The sequence below is a fragment of the Spodoptera frugiperda genome, chromosome 29, assembly GCF_023101765.2.
Source record: "Spodoptera frugiperda isolate SF20-4 chromosome 29, AGI-APGP_CSIRO_Sfru_2.0, whole genome shotgun sequence".
NCBI lineage: Eukaryota > Metazoa > Arthropoda > Insecta > Lepidoptera > Noctuidae > Spodoptera > Spodoptera frugiperda.
The window spans coordinates 11,604,669-11,626,210 of NC_064240.1; the positions used below are offsets into that span (position 1 = coordinate 11,604,669).

Genomic DNA, 21,542 nt, shown 5'->3' on the forward strand with positions numbered 1-21,542 from the left:
TAGTGACACTGGAACGCAACTGAACTATTCTTTCAAGAGATCTGTCAAATTCAAGCTGTCAATATTAGTGAGTAGGGCGACTTTGATTCTGAGATTTTTAGTCGATTACTGAAATTTGTAGTCGAGTTAAAAAGGTAAAGTAGTAAAGCTTATATCAGTATTTGGGTGGGAATGGACAGAACAACGAATGATGATAATTATAAATTCGATTTCTTATGGTTTTTTTTTATATCGGCGATAGAGTATAAGATTTACGTATTTTGCAATTTATATAACTAATCCAGTAACTAGTTACCAACCAGAGTAAGTATACAGGTGTCGAAATACGTAATTATTTCAAATCTCAATTTGATTTCTTATTGAATCACCGAACTGATACAACAACTTTTTAGTCGATTACATAGTCGACAAAAAACGTTTTATTTTTAGGCATTTCATTTTAATACTTGATAAAATCGATTTCAAATATCATTAATATTGTTCAAAAACGAGTTTTTGCTTTAGATATTGTGTTGTTAACAATAATCTGATTAATGTTATCATATTGACGATTTGTCGACTAATAATCCGTGTTTGAGTAATCGTTATCAGTGTGTATTACTGTGATTACGAATTGTCAAAATTGATTGAGCTCGCTTTTGTAATTTGATAAAGTGTTAGAAAATACTGTGTTGGGTTGTATACAGCTGTGTCAGGTGAGTTAGAGGTAAAAATCGTATAAATTAGTATTTAATAATTGCTTTTTATACAAATATTATTATCATATTGTGTGTTACGAGATAATTTTAATATTTACCGGCGTTTTACTTTGTTCTCATGTATCTTGTAATTGATAATTATTCTATTGTTCTAGTTTGTGTACTATGTTTAATTAATTCAGCCTCTGTGTACACACACTAACGGAAATAAAACAAACAAGGTTTTATTATTTTGTTATTTTTATAGTATTCCACTTTTAAGGATGAACAGCATTGAACTTTGTTCTTTAACTTTTTTTTGTTTTTTTTTTTAAATGTAGATTAGATAATATTAACTTCTGTCATTCATACCAGTAAATTGTACTAGAACACACATGCTAGACTTTAGATGCTTTGTTTAGCTTCCTAATCCTTTTATTTGCTACATTAGGAACTTATCAGATAACTTATGGGTTTATCTCAAGACCCATCTAATAAGACTTATCACACTTCTTTTATAGTCTTGTTAGAATACACCATGCAATAATTTTCTTATAAGATTTCTCAGGCATGATTATTAAATGCAACAAAGTAGTAATTTATTTCAAAATCAAGTTATCAGTGATGCAAGTTGCAGAGTTTTGAAATTTATATAGATAATAAATTAAATTACATAGTAAGTTTTATTTAAATTACATTCTTTGATAACAATTTGAAACCCCATAATTTTTTTTATTGACTGTTACAATAAATTAGGTATATACAATAATTTAAAATTGTTAAACACATTTTTCATTTCACATTTTTTTAACTAGTGTAACATGATTACCCTAGTATTTAGTATTTTCAATAAAAATATAAATAGGGTCAGGTGGGGTAAGTGAAACATACTTTACTTGTATTTTAACATAACGGCATCTGACGCAGTAATGCGACGATCAATTTCAGTTGCATTTCTTGCACAGTACTCTCCTTTAGCCAATGATTCATGGAGTTATGACAAACAGCTCTTTAGTCTTACCATAAGCGAGAAAACAAGCAATATTTTCAGACTATGGTTTTGTTTCACTTGCCCCTGGAAAGGGGTAAGTGAAACAAACGTCAGAAATATAGTTAAATGTTGTATTTATGCAACGGTTACCTGACTAAGGCAACAATTCAGAATTTGTTTCTCTAATGTCTATATTCTACAATCAATATAAGGCTTAGTTTTAGAAAAGAAAACAAAAAACGTATTTTGGGGTAACTGAAACATAGTTACCATGGTCAGATGTCTCAAACATTTGTATAAAATTTAAAACAGAAATTATAGGTAGTGAAATCAAAAACAAAATAAAAATAAATTTCTTTACTGACTTAACAGTTTGCTTACAATTACGAAAACAAGCATCAGACACCGCACAGTGTGAATTTCCATAATCTAAAGGGACAAAAGTCTTGAACCCAAACTGTACAAATTTACTACGAGATAAAATGTATTGAATGAAATTTAAAGACATTGTCAAGGTTTCAGACATATATTGTAACCATATTATTAATATATAACACAGCATATATTTCAATATATGTATAAAAAAAATATATATTAAAACTTCAAATCAGAAGTACCATGAAGACCTTAAACAGGAAGAAATTCAGTCAGAATACTGAAATTCTTCCAAGTCGCTATTAGTATCAGAATCTTAATTTTCTGACTGAATTTCTTCGCGTTCAATGTCAATAGTACTCATTTGTAAAAGTTCACAGACTTCAGGAGTCATTTGGCTACATCTAGTTTTGGGAGCGGCACGTAAGCTTGCAATGTAGGGGTCTGATGTCATTAGTAACCGATTTATTAAGTCTGTGTCCGTGTCCACTCTTTCTCAGATATTTGTGAAGGCAATCTGAAAATAAAAAAGTTATAAGAATTTCGCAAATATAATTTAGACACAAATAGTAAATTTATGATTACCAACATTTTTAATCACGTAAAAATGTTTGTGATTTCTGATACGGGGGAAGTGAAACATATGTTTCTCTTTCCCCGTGTATTAAGTTTCACTTACCCCACTTAACACTTTTTTAGGTTTAGTTTTTACCAAAGCCAAAACTCAATTATCCTTAGGAATTATCGAAATATAATCATTGGACTAGAAAGTACATACTTTTTACTCAGTACTTACCATTAGGTACATTTAAAACACTTATTTTAAAACTTTCACGAAGGCCGAAAACGTCACACCTCCAACTCGTGTTTTGACAACTGACAGTTGAAAAATTTCTTTTTTGTTTATTGGTGTAGAAAATGATAATAGCGACTTCTATGTTTTATCAATAAAACCACATCGCCATTCTGTTTTACCAACTAAGCGCGAAGTATCGATACACTTGTTAGTTATAGAGTTATGAATGGGTGTTTCACTTCCCCCTGAGTTTCACTTACCCCACCTGACTTAAATAAAAAAAAATCCATTTTCAATAACCAGGTCCCCTACTGTTTCTATACAAAGCAATATAATTCCTTAAAAGTATTACTAAAAGTATTACTAGTAACTCCTTATAAGTAGTTTGGTAGCTAATAATCACTAACAAATGACTCACTAAAGACAAAGGATTAACTGGGACGAGTCTTACTTCATAATGATTAGTGTAATTTGTAATATGTATATAGATGTAGAACACAATAACTACTTGAACGAAATAAAAACTATCTGAGGTGCATGTATAGAAAAATAAATGTGAATAATTCTATAGTCAATAAAATGTTCTGAAACAGTTTATTGTCCAGCCACTACACCAACCATACCCTTGATTGACTGAATAATATTTTGACATGATTAAAACAAAATAAATTTTCCAGTGTAGGTATCCTAATTTGGTTTCTTAAGGGTCGGTGAAATGCATGTAATGCCCCAAGTGTTGTAAGCATTCATAGGTCATGGTACGGCTTACCACCAGTTGGGCCGTTTGCTTTCTTGCCACTGTTGTGGTATAGAAAAAAAAACTAGTCCTGACAAATATGATACAACATATTTTAATTTTGCAGCCATGAGTGAGCGACCACAGCCTCTGAAGGCCGTCAACAAGCTCTTTGAGGGCAAAGAGCCATGGCAGATAGTGACCATGACCGCATCCTCAGTGCTCGCTCTTGTGTGGGCACATAGCTTGTACAATGCCAAAGAAAGTAAGTAATCCACATCATGTTTATAATGATGATGATAGTAGGACTTGCCATATAATATTTTAAGTAGGGAAGTAGAATGATGCACATTAAGACACACACACAGTGTTCACACACTTTTGATCAGTTATGTTATGATTCCTATGTAATAATGAGTGAACTTATTGTTATATAATATACTGGATACTCTTTCAGGCTACTAGTTACTGAAAATTTATCGAAAATCTGAAACAAATGCCCAGCGGTCGCGATTGCGGCCAGTGGACTAGCGAGCCATTCTGTTACAATTTTAAAGATAATAGTGAATTATTAAGATAGTTATCTCCATTTTCTATTATATAGCTCCCACAACGCGTCTTCGCAAGGAATTCTTCAGATGGCTCCGTCGGGTGCCCATAGTGAGGAGGAAGATTGAGGAAAAGATGGCAGAAATCAACAGTGACTTCCGAAAGGATGTGACCAAGAGGTTAGCTGGTGTGACGGTGAGGAGGGAGCTGCCTGAGCATGGGCTGGACTCCGAACAGGTGATGGAGGAAGTCAGGGATCATGTGGCGCTAGGTAAGAGACTATATTGTCTTATTTATTACCATTTTTGTAGTGAGAGTAAAATATAGATATAAGATGATAAGTTGAGGTTCACAGTCCATATAAATTACATTACCTACATAAGGTTTCTTGACTCCCTCTTTTCTTCAAGGGAGTGATATTACGAAATTCGCTGTGAATAGCTTTTTTCCTAATCCAGAAAGAAGTTTTTAGACTTGAAGTCCATTCCCTCCAGTACCCTTAGTACGAGTTTGCTTAACGTTTAAAGTAATCGAAATGAGAGCGCGTTCGGCGCTCTGATTGGTTGGTTTATTCGTGCCGGCCTATCAGAGCGCCGAACGCGGTCTCGTTTCGTTTTCGTTCAACGTAAAGCAAATTCGCACTAAGGGTACAGTTGACCCGAATAGACTCGCTACTTAAAGAACTGCGCAGTAGTGTCTAGGTGCGAGTGCACATGTATACGTGCAAATAAATTGGTCAGTCAGATGGGACGGCAATCCGATACAAGCGCAGAGAGGTCAAGCGTCAAGGTCGAGGACCAAAGGATTTTATGCGCTGATGAAATAATAAAACTCTTAGTAGGTATTTTACCCTACTCCTATTCTTTCCGCGGGTCTTTCTTCCTTTCTTTTCGTCCTATGGACTGTAAATTTAACAGAGAACGGGTAGCAGCGCTCTCTGATAAAACTGAATGTTTAAAATAGGGTAGATGGCTAAATTTTATTTTAATGTCCGTCTTGTAGATTATTTTAAAACTTTAGACACGTATTTTTTATTTTCTTACGGAAACAAATACTTTCAGAGATATATTGATTTGAAATATCGCGTGACGTCGCTTCTAGGTACGTTTTATACGTAAAAATCACGTATTTGCTCCCACACATTAAGTTTGATTAGTTTTATCTAAGTATCGTTATCTTATATGACGACATAAAAAAACATGTCTAATATTTTTCATTGCCTAACTGACGGACAAAATACATTTTTTATTTTCATACCCCGTCATCATCACTATTGCGATCTTCAACTATTCCCGCCTGCCAAGCGCAGCGTCGTAAACCCTTCTTGTGTAGAGAAGGTCCATTATCCAGCAATAGATTGTTAGGGACTGTTGATGTGATACACACTTTAGTAGATATTTTATTTTTCAAATATTTCTGCTATAGATTTTATCCTTGGATTTTATCCCTAGGTTCCTACGACTGGCAAGGGGGTAGCGTATCAGGCGCGGTGTACCACGTAAGCAAAGAGATCAGCCAAGTGGCGTGCGATGCCTACAGCCTGACTGCTTACACCAACCCCCTACACGCCGACGTGTTCCCTGGCATCAACAAGATGGAGGCTGAAATAGTCAGGATGGCCATCAACCTGTTCCACGGAGACGATGAATGCTGTGGTACGGTGAGTGATGTTTATTGCTTTTAAAGATATTTAAAGCATTTGTGTGGTTGCCAGTGGCCCAAACGCCAGTAGCGTACCTACTTGAAACTTCTCTGAGGGTCTTCATGGGCGGCTTTTTGAAAGTCGAAAATATGAAATACCTATGATAAAAAGCCAGGACTGTGTAGTGTAGCTAACGGGTACCTAAAGCCGAGAATGGGTTCCGCTTTTTCTTTTGAGGGGTGGAAATCATCCTATTATTTCTCCCGCCTTGGGCGAGGCGAGAGGGAATGTCAGACTCTTACTGACTAAAATCCACTTCGTTCCTACTCCTGCTTTTCGAGTCGGAGCCCCGGTAACCCGCTAGGTAGTCCGCAGCTCCGGAGAAAAGTTGCTTGGACTTTTGTCCCACTGCGGCAGTGTATTAAAATTGTACGAAAGTCGAGTCAATGAAACACAATAAAATTATACGTACATAGTACCTATAGGGCATTTATATCGTTATAAAATTGCTTTTTAAAACTATAAAGTATGAAATGAACACCAGTCGTCATTTGACCGTGAACCGACTTTGAATCTATTTTGTAAAAAACTAAGTATTGTTTAAATGTACAAAAAGTGTAAAATAAAAAAATAAATAAGTAAGTAAATGATATATGCAAGTAAATAATAATACGATAATTAATGAGCAATGAAATTATTTTAACGATGATTGATACTAAATGTTTAGTAGTAGTTGGTGGCATTATATTCAGAATTTTGTATGTAGAAAATCCATAAATACTTCTCCCGACCAGACATTGATATTGTTACTTTTTACAATGTCAATGTCGATCGATCGGAATTAGATTCAAGAGTAAGTCCCATGAACGAATACATGACTATGAGATCAGCAATCCTTCTTTTGACAATCATACTAAGACAATGATCATTACATTAAATGGACTTTGGTCATCAAACAAAAAATTCCATTTCATCACCAAATTACTAGGTAACAGTACCTATTATACTGTACCGAAATATCTCACAAGTGACCTTGTAAACAAATTATAATTATCCGTGTAGATAACAAAGATAATAACGTTTCACTAACAATACTATAAACTTGTAAAAAGCAATTAAAAATGTAAATTAGCTAGCTGTTGATAGTGAGTATGAATGCTCATGGAGATAAGGTAATGAAAGATGTTACGGTGGGTCTTTCATTAAAAAATTAAAAAGTTATGTAAAATCATATATCAGGCTACAAAATACGTCCCGTTACATGTCGAAGTAACACTTTATACGGCAAAAATTAGGCTGCACGAAGCCAGCACAACCTATTCTAATGACGGCGCCAGATATGCGCGCACTACACACTTCACGGACAAAACAGTATCAAATGTCCGTGCCACACAACGTGAAGGCATAAGAAGATACTGTTTTTTGTTACTCCCTAAAATCCTTACAGATATTGTTCAATAGGTCATAAATCCATTAACGATGTCCATCCATTAATCCACGTGATGTTTCGTGATTGTATCGAACGTCCCCTATGTTCAAGACTCAAGCCCCTACATCATTTACAAAACCTACTCCTTTGTCCTAACAAGTAATCTCTTTTCCAGGTAACAACAGGCGGCACAGAATCAATAATAATGGCCTGTAAAGCATTCAGGGACCTTGCTTACAGTAAGGGTATAACCAACCCTCAAATCGTAGTGCCGACTACAGTGCATACAGCCTTCGACAAGGCGGCCCAGTACTTAGGACTGTCTGTGAAGACCGTACCAGTGAACCCAGAAACTATGACTGTGGATATTGAGAAGGTTAAAAAGGCTATTGGGAGAAGGACTTGTTTGGTAAGTTGTTGTTGTATAATATAACAGACATTTAAGGTAAGCGTCCACAGGCCCGCATCGTACGCATTCCGTATGACGTCATCAGTACGCATCGCATTGCTGATGATGCGGTGCGTACGATGCGGATCAGTGGACGCAGTTGTATGAGTTTCTATACAAGACAAACTAAAATCCGTTGCGTGCGGTGCGTGCGATGCGTACGATGCGGGCCTGTGGACGCGTACCTTAAGCATCCCATGAGACATAGAGAATGATCCCATAGGCAGTAGGGTATAAACGACAGCTCGTCAATCCACTCCTATTATAATAGGCACATTGCAATGTGCCTGTTATTATTTATCTAAAAATGGGTGTTAGCCCAGTCATTTTCGACAGATGTGGCTTTAGACAGTTTACAATATGGGGTAATGTTTAAAAAAGTTAAAGTAAGTAAAATTATTCTTTGTTTTTCAGATCGTAGGCTCAGCTCCGAACTACCCCTACGGTACAATGGATGACATCATTGCCTTATCGAATATCGCACTCGAGAACGACGTGCCACTCCACGTAGACGCCTGCCTCGGAGGCTTTGTGGCCGCCTTCATGCCTGACGCCGGGCATAACGTACCCGTCTTCGATTTCAGACTGCCCGGAGTCTCTAGTATATCTGCTGATACTCATAAAGTAAGTCATGCTTTATTTATTACACGTTTAAGACAAACATAAAAAGATACATTTCGATGTGAAGGCAAATTCTTTGGCAAAATGTTTGTGATGTGGAGGCAAACTCTTTTTCTAGCTATGTTCCTACAGAAAAAATACTGTACTTTTATATTTCGAGGAATGCCCGATCAGTTTCGAGTCACACTGGGGCCCTTAATCATGAGCTGATTATACGACGTCGCTCACCTCAGCTATTTAATGCAAATGACTTAAAAACAATATTTAATGTAAATTCTACATGAACTTAAAAAATACTTTATGTTATATTTTCTGAGGAGTACGCTGCGCGACGTCGCCGTCATCTGCGCAAGCTGCTCATGATGAAGAGTCCCTCTGTGACTCAAAACAGTACTACTACGTGAGTAAACTATGATTTTTCTGTTAATGATATATTTTTACTTTACAGTACGGGTTTGCACCAAAAGGCACGTCAGTGGTCCTGTACCGCAAGGAGGAGTACAGACACCACCAGTACACCGTCACTACGGAGTGGCCCGGCGGGGTCTACGGCTCGCCCACTGTCAATGGTATGTTAGTGTGTGATCTTGGGTGTAGACTCAATATAAAACTGGTAACGACTAACTCATGTATTGTTTTTTCACAACCTACAGATACACAGAGCGTGTGTAGACATATTGCACAATAAGGCTTACATATCACCTTACGCTACCACATGATACATAATATTTAGTATACACTATGCTGTTATAGGTCTATATGATACCAGCTTCTGCTAACGTCTTTGCTCGCGTTTCCGGGATAAAACTACCACATATGTGCATTCTAGACTATAATCTATCTGTGTAGCACATCTAAATCCGTCCAGTAGTTTTTCGTGAAAGAGTAACAGTAACACATACATTCACCCACATGAGCTTTCAGATTCAGTATTAATAGGATAATAGGACAAAGATCCGAATAAATGTCCCTATTCTCTATGAGTTCTAACACCGTTAGTTACAAGAACGAAACGAGACCACGTTCGGCGTTGTGATTGGCCGGCGCCAATGAACCAACCAATCAGAGCGTCGAACGCGGTCTCGTTAAACGTAAAACAAACTCGTACTAAGCCCTAAGAAGTCTTGTGTTTCGTAATACCTACCATGTGACCATTAACTGGTGTAAAACTGCAGAAACCATCCACCAATTAAAACGAGCAATGGATATCTTATTGCATACCTCCTGTGTGGTACCACAATATAGCATTTAGTATCGAAATTGGAAGTGACGAATAAGTATGCATTGTGAAAATTGAAACTGGATTTATGTGACACCATCGGAATAGAATGCATAAGACAAGATGACACTATGCTTAAGCGATACGTTTTTTAACCGACTTCCCAAAAAAGAGGAGGTTATCAATTCGGCCGGGTTTTTTTTTGTAGTACACCGATTACGTTGACGTTTATAGACCGCGTGAATCGACGTGGATTTAATATAATGTTTATTCATCTTAGCTGTTAGATATGTATAAACCATAAAATTAACTAAAACTGCGATGGAGCCTAGCAGGCCTATAACTATGAGTTTTGGATATCCATTAAACTTGTTCAATTATTTTCACACATAAAACCCGTTAGTTGGAAGGATTTTAAACCTTATTTAAAAGAAATAAAATATAAACTACACTAAAACTGTAATATGCATCTTCACTATATCAAATCTCCTCATTCTCATCAAATCTCTTCATGGAAACTCATAGAAATAGAAAAACACGGTAAATATCCCGTTTCAAGTTCCAATACTAATATCAAATCGATTGCCATTTTAACATAATATTTGCAAACGCAGGCAGTCGCGCGGGTGGTCTGATAGCGGCGTGCTGGGCGACCATGATGTACGTGGGCAAGGCGCGGTACGTCTCTATGACGGACGAGATCATCAAGACTGCCAGGCATATTGAGGCAGAGTAAGTTTTACTTTTTATGTAGAAAAATATCTGTTGTTAGGTATTTTGTTGCCATTAAGGGTGCAAGTTTGCAATTGATCTAAATGATTGCCTTTGGGGTGCAAAAACTTAAATCTTATTAAACTTAGATATTTTAGCTCCAACTAGGCCTACTTGCATTTCTTTGCATCTAAATAACAACTTGTTGATAGAAGCCGAAACCGTAAATTTAGTCCTATAGTAATAACTATCGTGAGACATACTAAATTAACTAAAAAAACCCGATTTACGCGGCGACATCGCGCACGCTTTTCATGATGAAGAGTCCCTCTGTGACTCGAAACTAGTAGAGCTTTTCTCTATTAATAAACGTGAGTAAACCGTGATTTTTTAGTTAATGTCCTATAGTAAGTTTAAAGTAGACCTATTTGGACTTAGACCTAAGATAAACCTAGATCTTTTAGGTTTGTACTTAGGTTATTTAATTTTGTAAATGTTATTTTGTTTAAAGTAAACCAATCAGCTTACTTATAACCTACATAAGTACCTAAGTAAACTATATCTTTTTTAGTCTAATCATTTGTTACCTACAGGTTGCGCAAGATCCCAGGGCTGTTCGTGTTTGGCAAGCCGGCGACATCAGTAATAGCGTTCGGATCGAAACAGTTTGACATATTCAAGATGGGTGAATTACTACACAAGAAGGGGTGGAGCTTAAACGCTTTGCAATTCCCATCTGGGTAAGTAATGACTTTAGCTAGTATTTATAATGATAGCTCGTTGATCATGCATGCAAGTAATGTGGAAAGGAGAGAATGAAAGATTGTGTGAGGTATAGCACAATATCCTAAGGGTGTTTTTCTACCAGAGATGTGCTATGTAGCTATGCTACGAAGATGTAATAGCTAAGCTGTGAAACTATGTGACCATTTCCACTGATGCTAAGCTATGTAGCTGTGCGAGTAAGATGTGCTATGAAGATGCGCTGCCGCAAAGTACCTGTGTCAGGAAGACAACATAACAAAGCACATCTCTGGTGGAAAAGCAGCAAGACAATAAGTGAAATTACGATGACTTAGCGATGCTGTTAAACATGTCTGTGGACTCAATATCTTTTGTTAGTTACAACCATCATTTGAATCAGTACACTGCTAGCTATGAGCCTCTGTATAAAAGGATTTGCGATTAACATTATTTAATTAACCATGTTTGCCTTATGTACCGTTATTCAGTTGTATTGTATAGGTTAAAGATTAAATAAATAAATTAATATAATGATGTTTGTACGTCCCAGTATCCACATCTGCGTGACGCACGCCCACACACAGCCCGGTGTCGCGGACCGGTTCCTGCAAGACATGCGGGACGTCGCCAGGGAATGTCTCGCCAATTCCAAGGAACCCGTCGAGGGGAAGGTATGTAAACTATTATTTTTTATATTACTATTTAGTTATAAGACTTTAGGATCAACATTCAGTACATTGAAGGAGCATTTAAAATTATGGCAAGTAATTTACGCCGTTTATGGTCACTGGCAACACTAAAGAAGTTACCAGTATATTGCCAGCCTTCTAGGGATTCGGATTGGAGTTTGAAGATTCTGATTGAAGATTAGATACAAAGTTTCTCAAACTCAAATTCAATGCAGGGTTTGTTTCATCAATTTAGCTGTAAGACAGTGGTATTACTACCGGGGCTTCGGCTCAAAGCAGGAGAAGGATCGGGGTGGTTTTTAGTCAGTAAGAGTCTGACACTCCCTCCCGCCTCACCCAAGGCTCCCAAGCCATTGGATGTCCCCCCCCCCAAAAAAAGGCCGTGGTATTACTCCGGTCGAGCCGCCCTGTTCATGCCGAAGCAATGTTCCACGTGGATTTATTATCTAGATTAGTACCAGCAGACACTAAACCTAATATTCTTTCTCAGATGGCGATATACGGCGTAGCTCAAGAGATATCGGACAGGAGTCTGGTGTCAGACATCACGAAGTACTTCATAGACTCCATGTACTACCTACCCAAGGCAGACGACTAGTGTAACTTGGTCTACACCACGAACGTACCTTACAGTAGCGGCCATATTTACTCTCGACATTATTATTATAATTATATTGTTATCATGTTTTTAAAACATGCTTAATTAATTGAAAATGGGGATGATAACTAGTCACATCAATTTAAAAATTTTTAGATTCCTTTTAATATTTTTACTTTTAAATAAATTTGAAAAACGATTAAATGCAGCTTTTAATTAAATCACTTAATGAGAGTATAGTTTTTATTGTATATTCAGTTATATTTTTGACTATAATAAGAATAAGTTTCAGAAAAAGATTACAGTGTGTTTTGTTTGTACGAGAATGCTTTACGTTTAAAGTAATCGAAACGAAAGCGCGTTCGCTCTGATTGGTTGGTTTATTCGTGCTGGCCAATCAGAGCGCCGAACACGTTATCTCGTACTAAGGACTTCACACTAGATAGAGAAATAATTTATTTTTGACAGTTATCATCTCTATGTGTAGTAGCAACTTGCCCTGGCCTGGTTTTGGCTGTTGCATTGAATTTTTCTATCGTCTTCCTATATACCTTTATTTTACTTTCTTCAAGAATATTCAGTTGTTTTCGTTCTTGTGTTTATTATTTATTTATATCTTAAAACATAACATCTATTTCAATATTTTTTATCTTTATGGTGGCTGTTTATCATGTTTTTATGTATATTCGAAAATGTTACGAGAGTATATTTTTGCCAATTTCCATCTAGTCTAAGTTAAACTTGGTTGCCATTTGTCAGCAGTCTGCATTTGACGAGTTTTTTAACGTATATTTTTTTTTTATAAAATATGATTCATCAATTCATTATGTAATAATTGTAATTATGAATTCCTTTGTAATCACATTCTATAAGTACGTAAGCAACGAACGAATAATGTTGTATCTTGTAATCACAATTTTTTGAATTATTTTGATTTTAATTTTAAGTATTTTGTATATAAGTGGAGTTATGTATATTACGGATCATTTACTTGAGGTTATTTTGATGGTTGTATATTTTTGTTTATGTTTTAATATATTTAAAATAAAGGGAAAGTATATTATTTTGTTTGTTTTATTTACTAGGGGCTTTGTTTTCTCTGTCACGTTGGTTACATTGATACTCGGCTGCCGTTGGCAGCCGAGTATCAATGCCGTTGGCAGCCGAGTATCGTACTTACCCTACATTATTTTCAGTTTGATTGCATTGAAGTCATCCACTACTGGCCTATGTACAGTACTGCATATATTGTGGCTGATAAGATGAGAATGATGCTTAGAATTTTCTTCTGTATGTAAGCACTTTCAAAACTACAAATATATATAGGTATCTACATCTCAAACAAACCCAGACTCGGTAGAACAACCAGTCTGGTAGAGACCGGACTACTACAGCAACCACTGCTCAGTTCCCTAAAAATCTAAAGAAAATCTCCACAGAAATTAAACCTTAATCCATCAGCCTTCTCTTCACCACAAACAAGGAACGAAAACTACAACATGTCAAAATTGTACCGGTGACATAAAAAGTAAAGCAAGCAAAAAGAAAAATGTGTGAAATTATACGTTTACCGTGATAAAATGCTCGGCGTAGTGGTCGTGTTGTCCTGTGTACTCGCACTCGGCGCTACTAGCTCCGTCAACTACTGCGGCGCCAAGATGTGTGGAAACACCAATGCACATACTTTCTGCCAGTTCCCTGTAAGTAATATATTGTACCAACAAAACATCAACAGCTCGTAATACTCTACTACTGGACTATGATCCTCCTCTACATAAGAAGAGTGTTTGCCCACCAGCCGGTCGAACGATCAAGCTTTTTTTGATCTTAGGAAATATCACATCCTTTTTCATAAACCATGGAAAGATACAAGTACCTACCAGATTCTCGATTTTTGTTAATGAAGAATTGATTGAATGTACTCTTCAGGCTTTTCCTAAAGTAAGAAGATTTAGTTCTGCTCTAAATCCTAACCATATTCGGTTGGATTTCAGTGTTTTAAATAGAGAAATTGCTATTGTTTAACTTGCTAAATATGGTGCCACATTCTTGGTTTATGATCAGCCCTGTTCCGTCTGCTGTCGGATAAGCCCTTCCAGAACTATGTTATTGAGCTAGATATTCATGTTTTTGTGGATATCTAACTAGGTACATGGTCTTGTAACGAATTATTCTGTGAACATAGGACGGTCCCGGTCCACACTGCGTGGGTTATATCGAAGCCAAGCTCGGACCTGATGAGAAGACGAGGCTGTTAGACCGGCTCAACAGTCGGAGGAATGAGGCAGCCGGCGGGTTGCGGGGCTTCCCTCCCGCTGGAAACATGCTCACACTGGTACAGTAATAAATCCTTGTGGATTATTTTGAGAGAAATATCTCTGTAACGTGAAGTCTTTTATTGCAAGTACCATAACTTAATGCCGAGATCTGCGGGTCTGCGGACCGCGAGCAAGGGTAGCTCGTCACCCGACCAGTACCCTTAGTATAAGTTTCCTCTATGCTGAACGAAAACAAAACGAGATCGCGTTCGGTGCTTTGATTGGCGGGTGCGGATAAACGAACCAATCACAGCGCCGCACACACTCTCGTTTCGTTTTTGTTCAACGTAAAGCAAACTCGTACTAAGGGCACAGAACCAGACCCGTGTGTGCGGCGCGTCGCGTTCCGCGCGCGCCTCAAAGAACCATCAGACTACCACACATGGGGCCCAGTAGGGCTGATGCCTAATCCGGAGCTGCGGACTACCTAGCGGGTTTACCGGGGCTCCGGCTCGACAAGCAGGAATAGGCACGGGGTGGTTTTTAGTCAGTAAGAGTCTGACACTCCCTCTCGCCTTGCCCTGGCGAGTGAAGTCAATGGATGATTTTCCCTCGTCAAAAAAAAAAAAACTACTAGAATTCTCCATTCTCTAACAAAGGTATTTAATTATGGTAGGTAACTACGTATGATTACCTACCAACTTGTCCTTTTGTTGTTTGCTAGCGTTGGGTTGAGGAGTTGGCTCGTGAAGCCCAGCGCTGGGCAGACCAGTGTCGTCCGCCGCGGGCCATTGAAGAACATGATGCATGTCGTAATCTGTGTAAGTAGTGCCAAACAATATTTAACCAAAATTATCACATCACGTCTTATATTCTATCTTCTTTGTATGAGACTATGATGTACCCTTATTAATCCGCATTCAATAGCAATACTCATTTTTCGAGTATTTTTGGCCACTTTGGTAAGAGTTCTGACACAGGATAGTCCTGAGCTAGTCTGTGGGCCTATACAATCTGACTGGTCTTAGGAAGGCCCTACTAGATATTAGTGGCCTCAAGTAACCAAATATGCTCTAGTTAAGTATATTAAAGCCTAGGTATTATTGTAATATGTGTGATCTATAAAAAACATTTATGTTACGCATGCTCAGTTAGTTAGTGTTTAAGTTGTTAGTATAACGATGTTTTGTTTATGGAAAAGTATTTGCACAAAATTATTGGAAACTATAAAATTACGGGAGCTGCATCTGCCAACAAACTGTTTTAGAGTTTGGCAGAACCTAATTAGTAATGTGAATAAACGCTTTTTCATTTTTTCAATTGTGTTCTTTTATCAGATTCGCTGACAGTCGGTCAATGTGTGGCGTCGGTAGTGGGCGAAGCTCCAGGGCTTCGAGTGGAGTCTATGGTCGACATTTGGAATATACAAAGCATGCAGTACAAAGGCAACGTCACCTTTTATATGCCGTGAGTTTTTATATTTTTTTATGGCACTCGCTGTTAAGTGAGCAGGCGTTTCACCTGATGGTAAGCAATCGCTGCCGCCCATGGACTCTTGAAATACCAGAGGCGTTACAAGTGCATTGCCGGCCTTTTGGGGGTTAGAAATTTAATGGGGAATCGGGGATTAGGAGGATTGGGAAAGGGGAATTGGGCTTTCGGTAACCTTACTCACAAATTATTTTGGTTCAACTTAAGAATCCTGTATTTTCTCGGTGAGATTTTGGTATGGTTTACCGAGTCTAGTCGTACCGAAATGTAGTCGTAGTTGAGACGACCAAATGTATGGAAATATAATAAATTACAATAATAAACTAAACCTAGGACTTTTATTCTACTATGTATTTAGGTATTTATTGTTCTTCGAGCTATTGTATATTCGTATGTGTACTTCTGTTGCACGCACTTTCGTCGCTGTTAACTATGACTATTCAGTGCGATCACCTAGAATATAGTGATAGTATGTCCGTGAAATGTCATACTTGTTATTTGTGGAGAGCAGTAATGTCACATTGTCTGTTTCTTTATAGCCCAAGTAACGGAGGCAAATACTACGGTGATTATGCTCAGATAATTTGGGCGAAGAGTTATATGGTGGGCTGTGGTCGCAGTCGATTTATGGTAAGTGCATTTTATTGTGAAATTTCATTATATATGTCACCTTTTCGAAGTGAAGTCTATATATTAAAATTCTTTATCAGACGCCTTGGCAAGGTCGCCTTCGAAGTGTGGAGCGTCTAGTCTGCAACATAGCACCGTTCGGGCCCCAGCCGTCGCGCCCATTATGGGCCCCTGCCGCACCGACTGCTTCCTGCCCGCATCGTTCAGCGCCATCAACTAAATGGCCTAACCTTTGTGATTACCGTTAGTATCTTACCTGTACAATAACTTACAGATAACATATTTGTATTAAATATAGGAAACAATGAAAACAAGATATGAATCGAAACTGCTGATGACGATCTTGCTTCTTAAATATAAGTCACACTTTCAGAACGAACACATAACGATACTGAACAGTTCGACTCATCTACGACGCTTGAAGAACAATTACTATTGAATACTGTATTAGAAATAGAAGAAAATGAGACATTAAGCTATTTAGGTAGTATAGATGAGATTTACTTAACCAAACTGGCTATAGCGACAATGGCGAATACATACAATGATTGGCAAATGGATATGTTTACTACACAAGCATATTTCAATTCGAAGCAAAGGAGAGAAGTTGTTGATATTCTAGATGTTATTAAGTTCCACGTTAATGATAGTACAGTTGCAATTGTACCTCAAGTGATAAAAACACAAAACTCAAGTTTCGTGAAAAACACTTTAACGGATGCTGCAAAAACAGCGGTACCATTGCAAACAGAAACAACTGCAAAAGTTACAAAAACCAATGGAACAGGAAACGAACTAAGTTGGATCGGAGGACCAGCTATATACAACTTGGACGAATTGGCTGGTTTAGTTGCAAATGCAGAAAGTAAGTTGAATTTTAAAAGAATAATTGAATAATATTCAAATTATTTACTCGAGATCGTATATTTGCAGATATGAAACTCATTGAAGAACTACTTAAGAAACAAGATTTTTATGTTCATGCGAACAATGACATTAATGAAACAACCAGCCATGATGAAACTTCTAAGGTTTTGTTAAATGTTACACAAGCTCCAAATGCTACCGTCGTGACCGAAGCTCCAATTATCATTGATGATTACGAAAATAGTTTCACGGGTGTGTACGAAGCTCGTAGGGTGTGTGTCATAAAATTAATGGAAGTTTGAATGATTCTAATATCGATCGTGTTATAGTTGTAGATCCTGAAAAAGTGGATGATGTAACAAGTTTGGATCTTGATGAAACATCCAAAACGTATTTCAATGAATTTTTAAATAGTATTAAGCTGGATAATTCAAACACGAGTAACAGCGAGACTGGTAGCGGGAGTAGTGGCAGCGGCAGTGGTGACGTTGAAGACGATGACAGTGAAAAACGTCCAGATGCTAGCAATTTGACGGACTATTTTTATGATTATCCTATTGACCGTAAGTTTGAAGAAGAATACCTAACCACTTGTTTTAGAGTGGAGACCGCGTTTAGGCAAGCGTAGTGTAGGGCGTCCTTCTGCTAGGTGGAGTGACGATATCCGCAAGGTGGCTGGTAGTGGTTGGATGCGTAGAGCTGAAGATCGAGCTCAGTGGCGTGCCATTGGAGAGGTCTATGTCCAGTAGTGGACGAGAACGGGCTGATGATGATGATGACTTAACCATAGATCATTATTCATAAAATAAATCCTAGTTAAGGAATGTTTTTTTTATGAATGATGATCTTTTGGTGTTTTGTGAATATTGCTATATTTAATTTAGAAAACGAAGGCATTATTTAGAATTTTCAAATCAGCTACAATTGTTGCTTGTTCACAGCCGAAACGGTTCGTCAGCTACAAGAGGCTTTGGAACATAGTGAATATGAGTTGGAACAAAAGAAAGAGAAGCAAGTAAAGGTATGGAACTTTACTTTTTAATATGGAGAATTGTTGGCTTTTAGCCTATTTTGTTAAAAAGCCCGTCACCGCTTCCGAAGCTTTGTTTTATTGTTCCATTACTGGTCTTTAGATATAATAATAATGAGGTTTTGCTCCCAATTATTTAAGAGCGACTTTTGATTGCTTAATTTTCAAAAAATATCTACATTTCATTTCGAATGATACCATCATCATAATTTTTTGTTTCGGCTGAGAAAAATTATATAGAAAATGCATAGTTATTGACTAAATGATCTGTTCTGCACCAGGTACGAAGAGATCTGCGCGATAGTAGCGAGAACGACCATCATAAAGAGAAAACAACAACGCATAAGAATGAAGCGCTTTCAACCAACGACCCTAAAGATGGTGGTCCATTGTTCAGTATTTTCAATTTCATACCTTCTTTGTCAAACGAATATAGTTCCAGTGTCCCTAGTGCAGCCAGTCACGCCGTGCCGTCTCTTGTGATAGTTTTAGCTTTGTGTTTGTAAATGTTTTAGGTATATTTTAGATGTATATTTCTTATTACTTCTGTTTCGTTTTTCTTACAAATAAACTTTTTTATATTATTATTTTGGTTCGTTTTATTTGTGCCTGTGACTCCTGTAAGTCTACTAAGATTACTTTATGGAATAATATGTTTATCTTAGCGTATTGTTGTATTTTAAATCTGGACTGCTCGGTTGGCGCAGTTGTTGGGTGACCGGCTACTGTGTAATGTGTCGCGGGTTTGATTCCCACGCCGGCCAAAAAGTGATAAATGACTACTATTAGCCCGGAGATAGGAAGTTCAGTGGTGTTTTACCCCCATGTGTCTCGGAAGGCACATAATATATATAGCCGTTGGTCCTTCGCCTGACCTCTCTACGGTCATGTTGGTCTGCTGCTGTCCTATTGGATTCAGAGGGTGAGGGAATAGAGGAATGCACCTGTGTTTGCGTGGACACTAGCGTACTGCCGATGGAGCACAAAGTTTCACGACTGGAGGCAGTGGCGTAGCGTAGTGGGGGCGGCAGGGGCGGCAAATTTTAAACAATAAATGATAAAAATATTTTGTAAATATTTCAACCATTTTATATTTTTTTCGCAACTAGAGATCGAAGAAATTAATGATAGTGGGGATGGAACCTTTAACGAGTGGTCCTGCCCCGAGAGGGGCACCTGAGGCAAGAATCCGACGATTCGTCGGAACCAGTAATTGGTAGGGTAAAAAAGGTGAAGGCGAAATCAAGTTCCCACGATGTGGGACTTGATGAAGCTCAACGCCAACTGAGGGCTCAACGTCTCTGGCGCAAGCCAAGCCGGTGGAGGCGCAAAAGGACCTGGAGGAGAAGGTCGCCGCCAAGGAGCGCGCAACCGGTGCCGCAAGGTCCAGGGCCGGCTACGGGGCTTCCAACGTCCTCTACGCAGACCACTCAGTGGCTGAGCTAGCGCAAATGGCGCTGGAGGACAAGGAGGAAATTTTGGAGGTGGCCTCCAAGTCCTCCAACCTGAAGGGATCGGCGATCTGTCGCTGCCGGCCGTCGTACGCAAGATGGTCGACAGCGCGGAGTCGTGGGACGCGGTAGTGTCCTTCTGCGAGGACGTGATGTCGCAGAAGGAAACTGCGGAGCGGGAGAGGGAGATCTCGACTCCCCTCCCCGCCCGCAGTAGGCGCACCGGGCGCAGGAGAAGGGCGGACAACGCCCTCTTCCAGCCCCCATGAATAGGTCCAGGGGCGCGGGACTTGGGGAAGTCCCCGCCCCCTATTCCATAGACCCGAGGTGATGGCGTGCGCGGGTGTCGGCGCGCGCCTCCGAGACGATGCACGGGGTAGCCCAAACTTACCTACCCCGTGCAAGAGATGAGGTCAGGACGGACCTGGCATGTGATGTGGGGCTGCGGAAGAATCTGGACTCTCGCGGCCCCCACGATCACGTGCTGAGTAGACACCGAGGGGTTTTAGCCGGTAAGAGTCCGGCCTAAACCTAACCCAAACCTAACCCAAACCTAACCCAAACCTAACCCAAACCTAACCCAAACCTAACCCAAACCTAACCCAAGCCTAACCCAAGCCTAACCCAAACCTAACCCAAACCTAACCCAAACCTAACCCAAACCTAACCCAAACCTAACCCAAACCTAACCCAAACCTAACCCAAACCTAACCCAAACCTAACCCAAACCTAACCCAAACCTAACCCAAACCTAACCCAAACCTAACCCAAACCTAACCCAAACCTAACCCAAACCTAACCCAAACCTAACCCAAACCTAACCCAAACCTAACCCAAACCTAACCCAAACCTAACCCAAACCTAACCCAAACCTAACCCAAACCTAACCCAAACCTAACCCAAACCTAACCCAAACCTAACCCAAACCTAACCCAAACCTAACCCAAACCTAACCCAAACCTAACCCAAACCTAACCCAAACCTAACCCAAACCTAACCCAAACCTAACCCAAACCTAACCCAAACCTAACCCAAACCTAACCCAAACCTAACCCAAACCTAACCCAAACCTAACCCAAACCTAACCCAAACCTAACCCAAACCTAACCCAAACCTAACCCAAACCTAACCCAAACCTAACCCAAACCTAACCCAAACCTAACCCAAACCTAACCCAAACCTAACCCAAACCTAACCCAAACCTAACCCAAACCTAACCCAAACCTAACCCAAACCTAACCCAAACCTAACCCAAACCTAACCCAAACCTAACCCAAACCTAACCCAAACCTAACCCAAACCTAACCCAAACCTAACCCAAACCTAACCCAAACCTAACCCAAACCTAACCCAAACCTAACCCAAACCTAACCCAAACCTAACCCAAACCTAACCCAAACCTAACCCAAACCTAACCCAAACCTAACCCAAACCTAACCCAAACCTAACCCAAACCTAACCCAAACCTAACCCAAACCTAACCCAAACCTTACCTAACCCTTTAACCGCTCAGTTAAATATCAATTATCATGCACCAAGCGCGGGGCTACTAATCAAAATAATTATATCTACACTAAATAAGGAAGAGCG

General features: G+C 38.8%; 2 protein-coding genes across 4 annotated transcripts; both read left to right on the top strand.

Annotated features, from left to right (window-relative positions):
- The first annotated feature begins 437 nt into the window (after positions 1 to 437).
- Positions 438 to 13,288, top strand: LOC118268262 (sphingosine-1-phosphate lyase). Of its 3 annotated transcripts, none has more exons than XM_035582677.2 (11): positions 438 to 695; positions 3,703 to 3,840; positions 4,180 to 4,395; positions 5,576 to 5,784; positions 7,371 to 7,604; positions 8,058 to 8,267; positions 8,713 to 8,833; positions 10,098 to 10,215; positions 10,788 to 10,934; positions 11,489 to 11,609; positions 12,118 to 13,288. In XM_035582677.2, the coding sequence occupies exons 2-11, from the start codon at positions 3,705 to 3,707 to the stop codon at positions 12,223 to 12,225; spliced, it is 1,620 nt and encodes a 539-aa protein (XP_035438570.2). In that variant the 5' UTR covers positions 438 to 695; positions 3,703 to 3,704; the 3' UTR covers positions 12,226 to 13,288. The 3 variants fall into 3 exon arrangements, with proteins under 3 accessions (XP_035438570.2, XP_035438572.2, XP_050562663.1); XM_035582679.2 differs by having other exon boundaries at positions 481 to 706; XM_050706706.1 differs by lacking the exon at positions 438 to 695 and adding an exon at positions 1,332 to 1,353.
- Positions 13,289 to 13,718: 430 nt separating this feature from the next.
- On the top strand, positions 13,719 to 19,088 carry LOC118268259 (uncharacterized). The gene is made up of 11 exons (XM_035582674.2): positions 13,719 to 13,925; positions 14,411 to 14,560; positions 15,208 to 15,304; positions 15,821 to 15,950; positions 16,514 to 16,604; positions 16,685 to 16,847; positions 16,978 to 17,469; positions 17,538 to 17,723; positions 17,801 to 18,034; positions 18,413 to 18,492; positions 18,783 to 19,088. Exons 1-11 carry the CDS (start codon positions 13,806 to 13,808, stop codon positions 19,005 to 19,007), a joined length of 1,968 nt encoding a protein of 655 aa, XP_035438567.2. The 5' UTR covers positions 13,719 to 13,805; the 3' UTR covers positions 19,008 to 19,088.
- Positions 19,089 to 21,542: the final 2,454 nt, after the last annotated feature.

Bases quoted from the DNA above. Each gene is read 5' to 3' on its own strand.
- LOC118268262 (XM_035582677.2), top strand. From the start codon at position 3,705: ATGAGTGAGCGACCACAGCCTCTGAAGGCCGTCAACAAGCTCTTTGAG. The intron at 5,785-7,370 runs GTGAGTGATGTT...TCTCTTTTCCAG, and splicing joins ACGATGAATGCTGTGGTACG to GTAACAACAGGCGGCACAGA. The intron at 10,935-11,488 runs GTAAGTAATGAC...TGTACGTCCCAG, and splicing joins GCTTTGCAATTCCCATCTGG to TATCCACATCTGCGTGACGC.
- LOC118268259 (XM_035582674.2), top strand. From the start codon at position 13,806: ATGCTCGGCGTAGTGGTCGTGTTGTCCTGTGTACTCGCACTCGGCGCT. The intron at 13,926-14,410 runs GTAAGTAATATA...CTGTGAACATAG, and splicing joins ATACTTTCTGCCAGTTCCCT to GACGGTCCCGGTCCACACTG. The intron at 18,035-18,412 runs GTAAGTTTGAAG...GCTTGTTCACAG, and splicing joins TTATGATTATCCTATTGACC to CCGAAACGGTTCGTCAGCTA.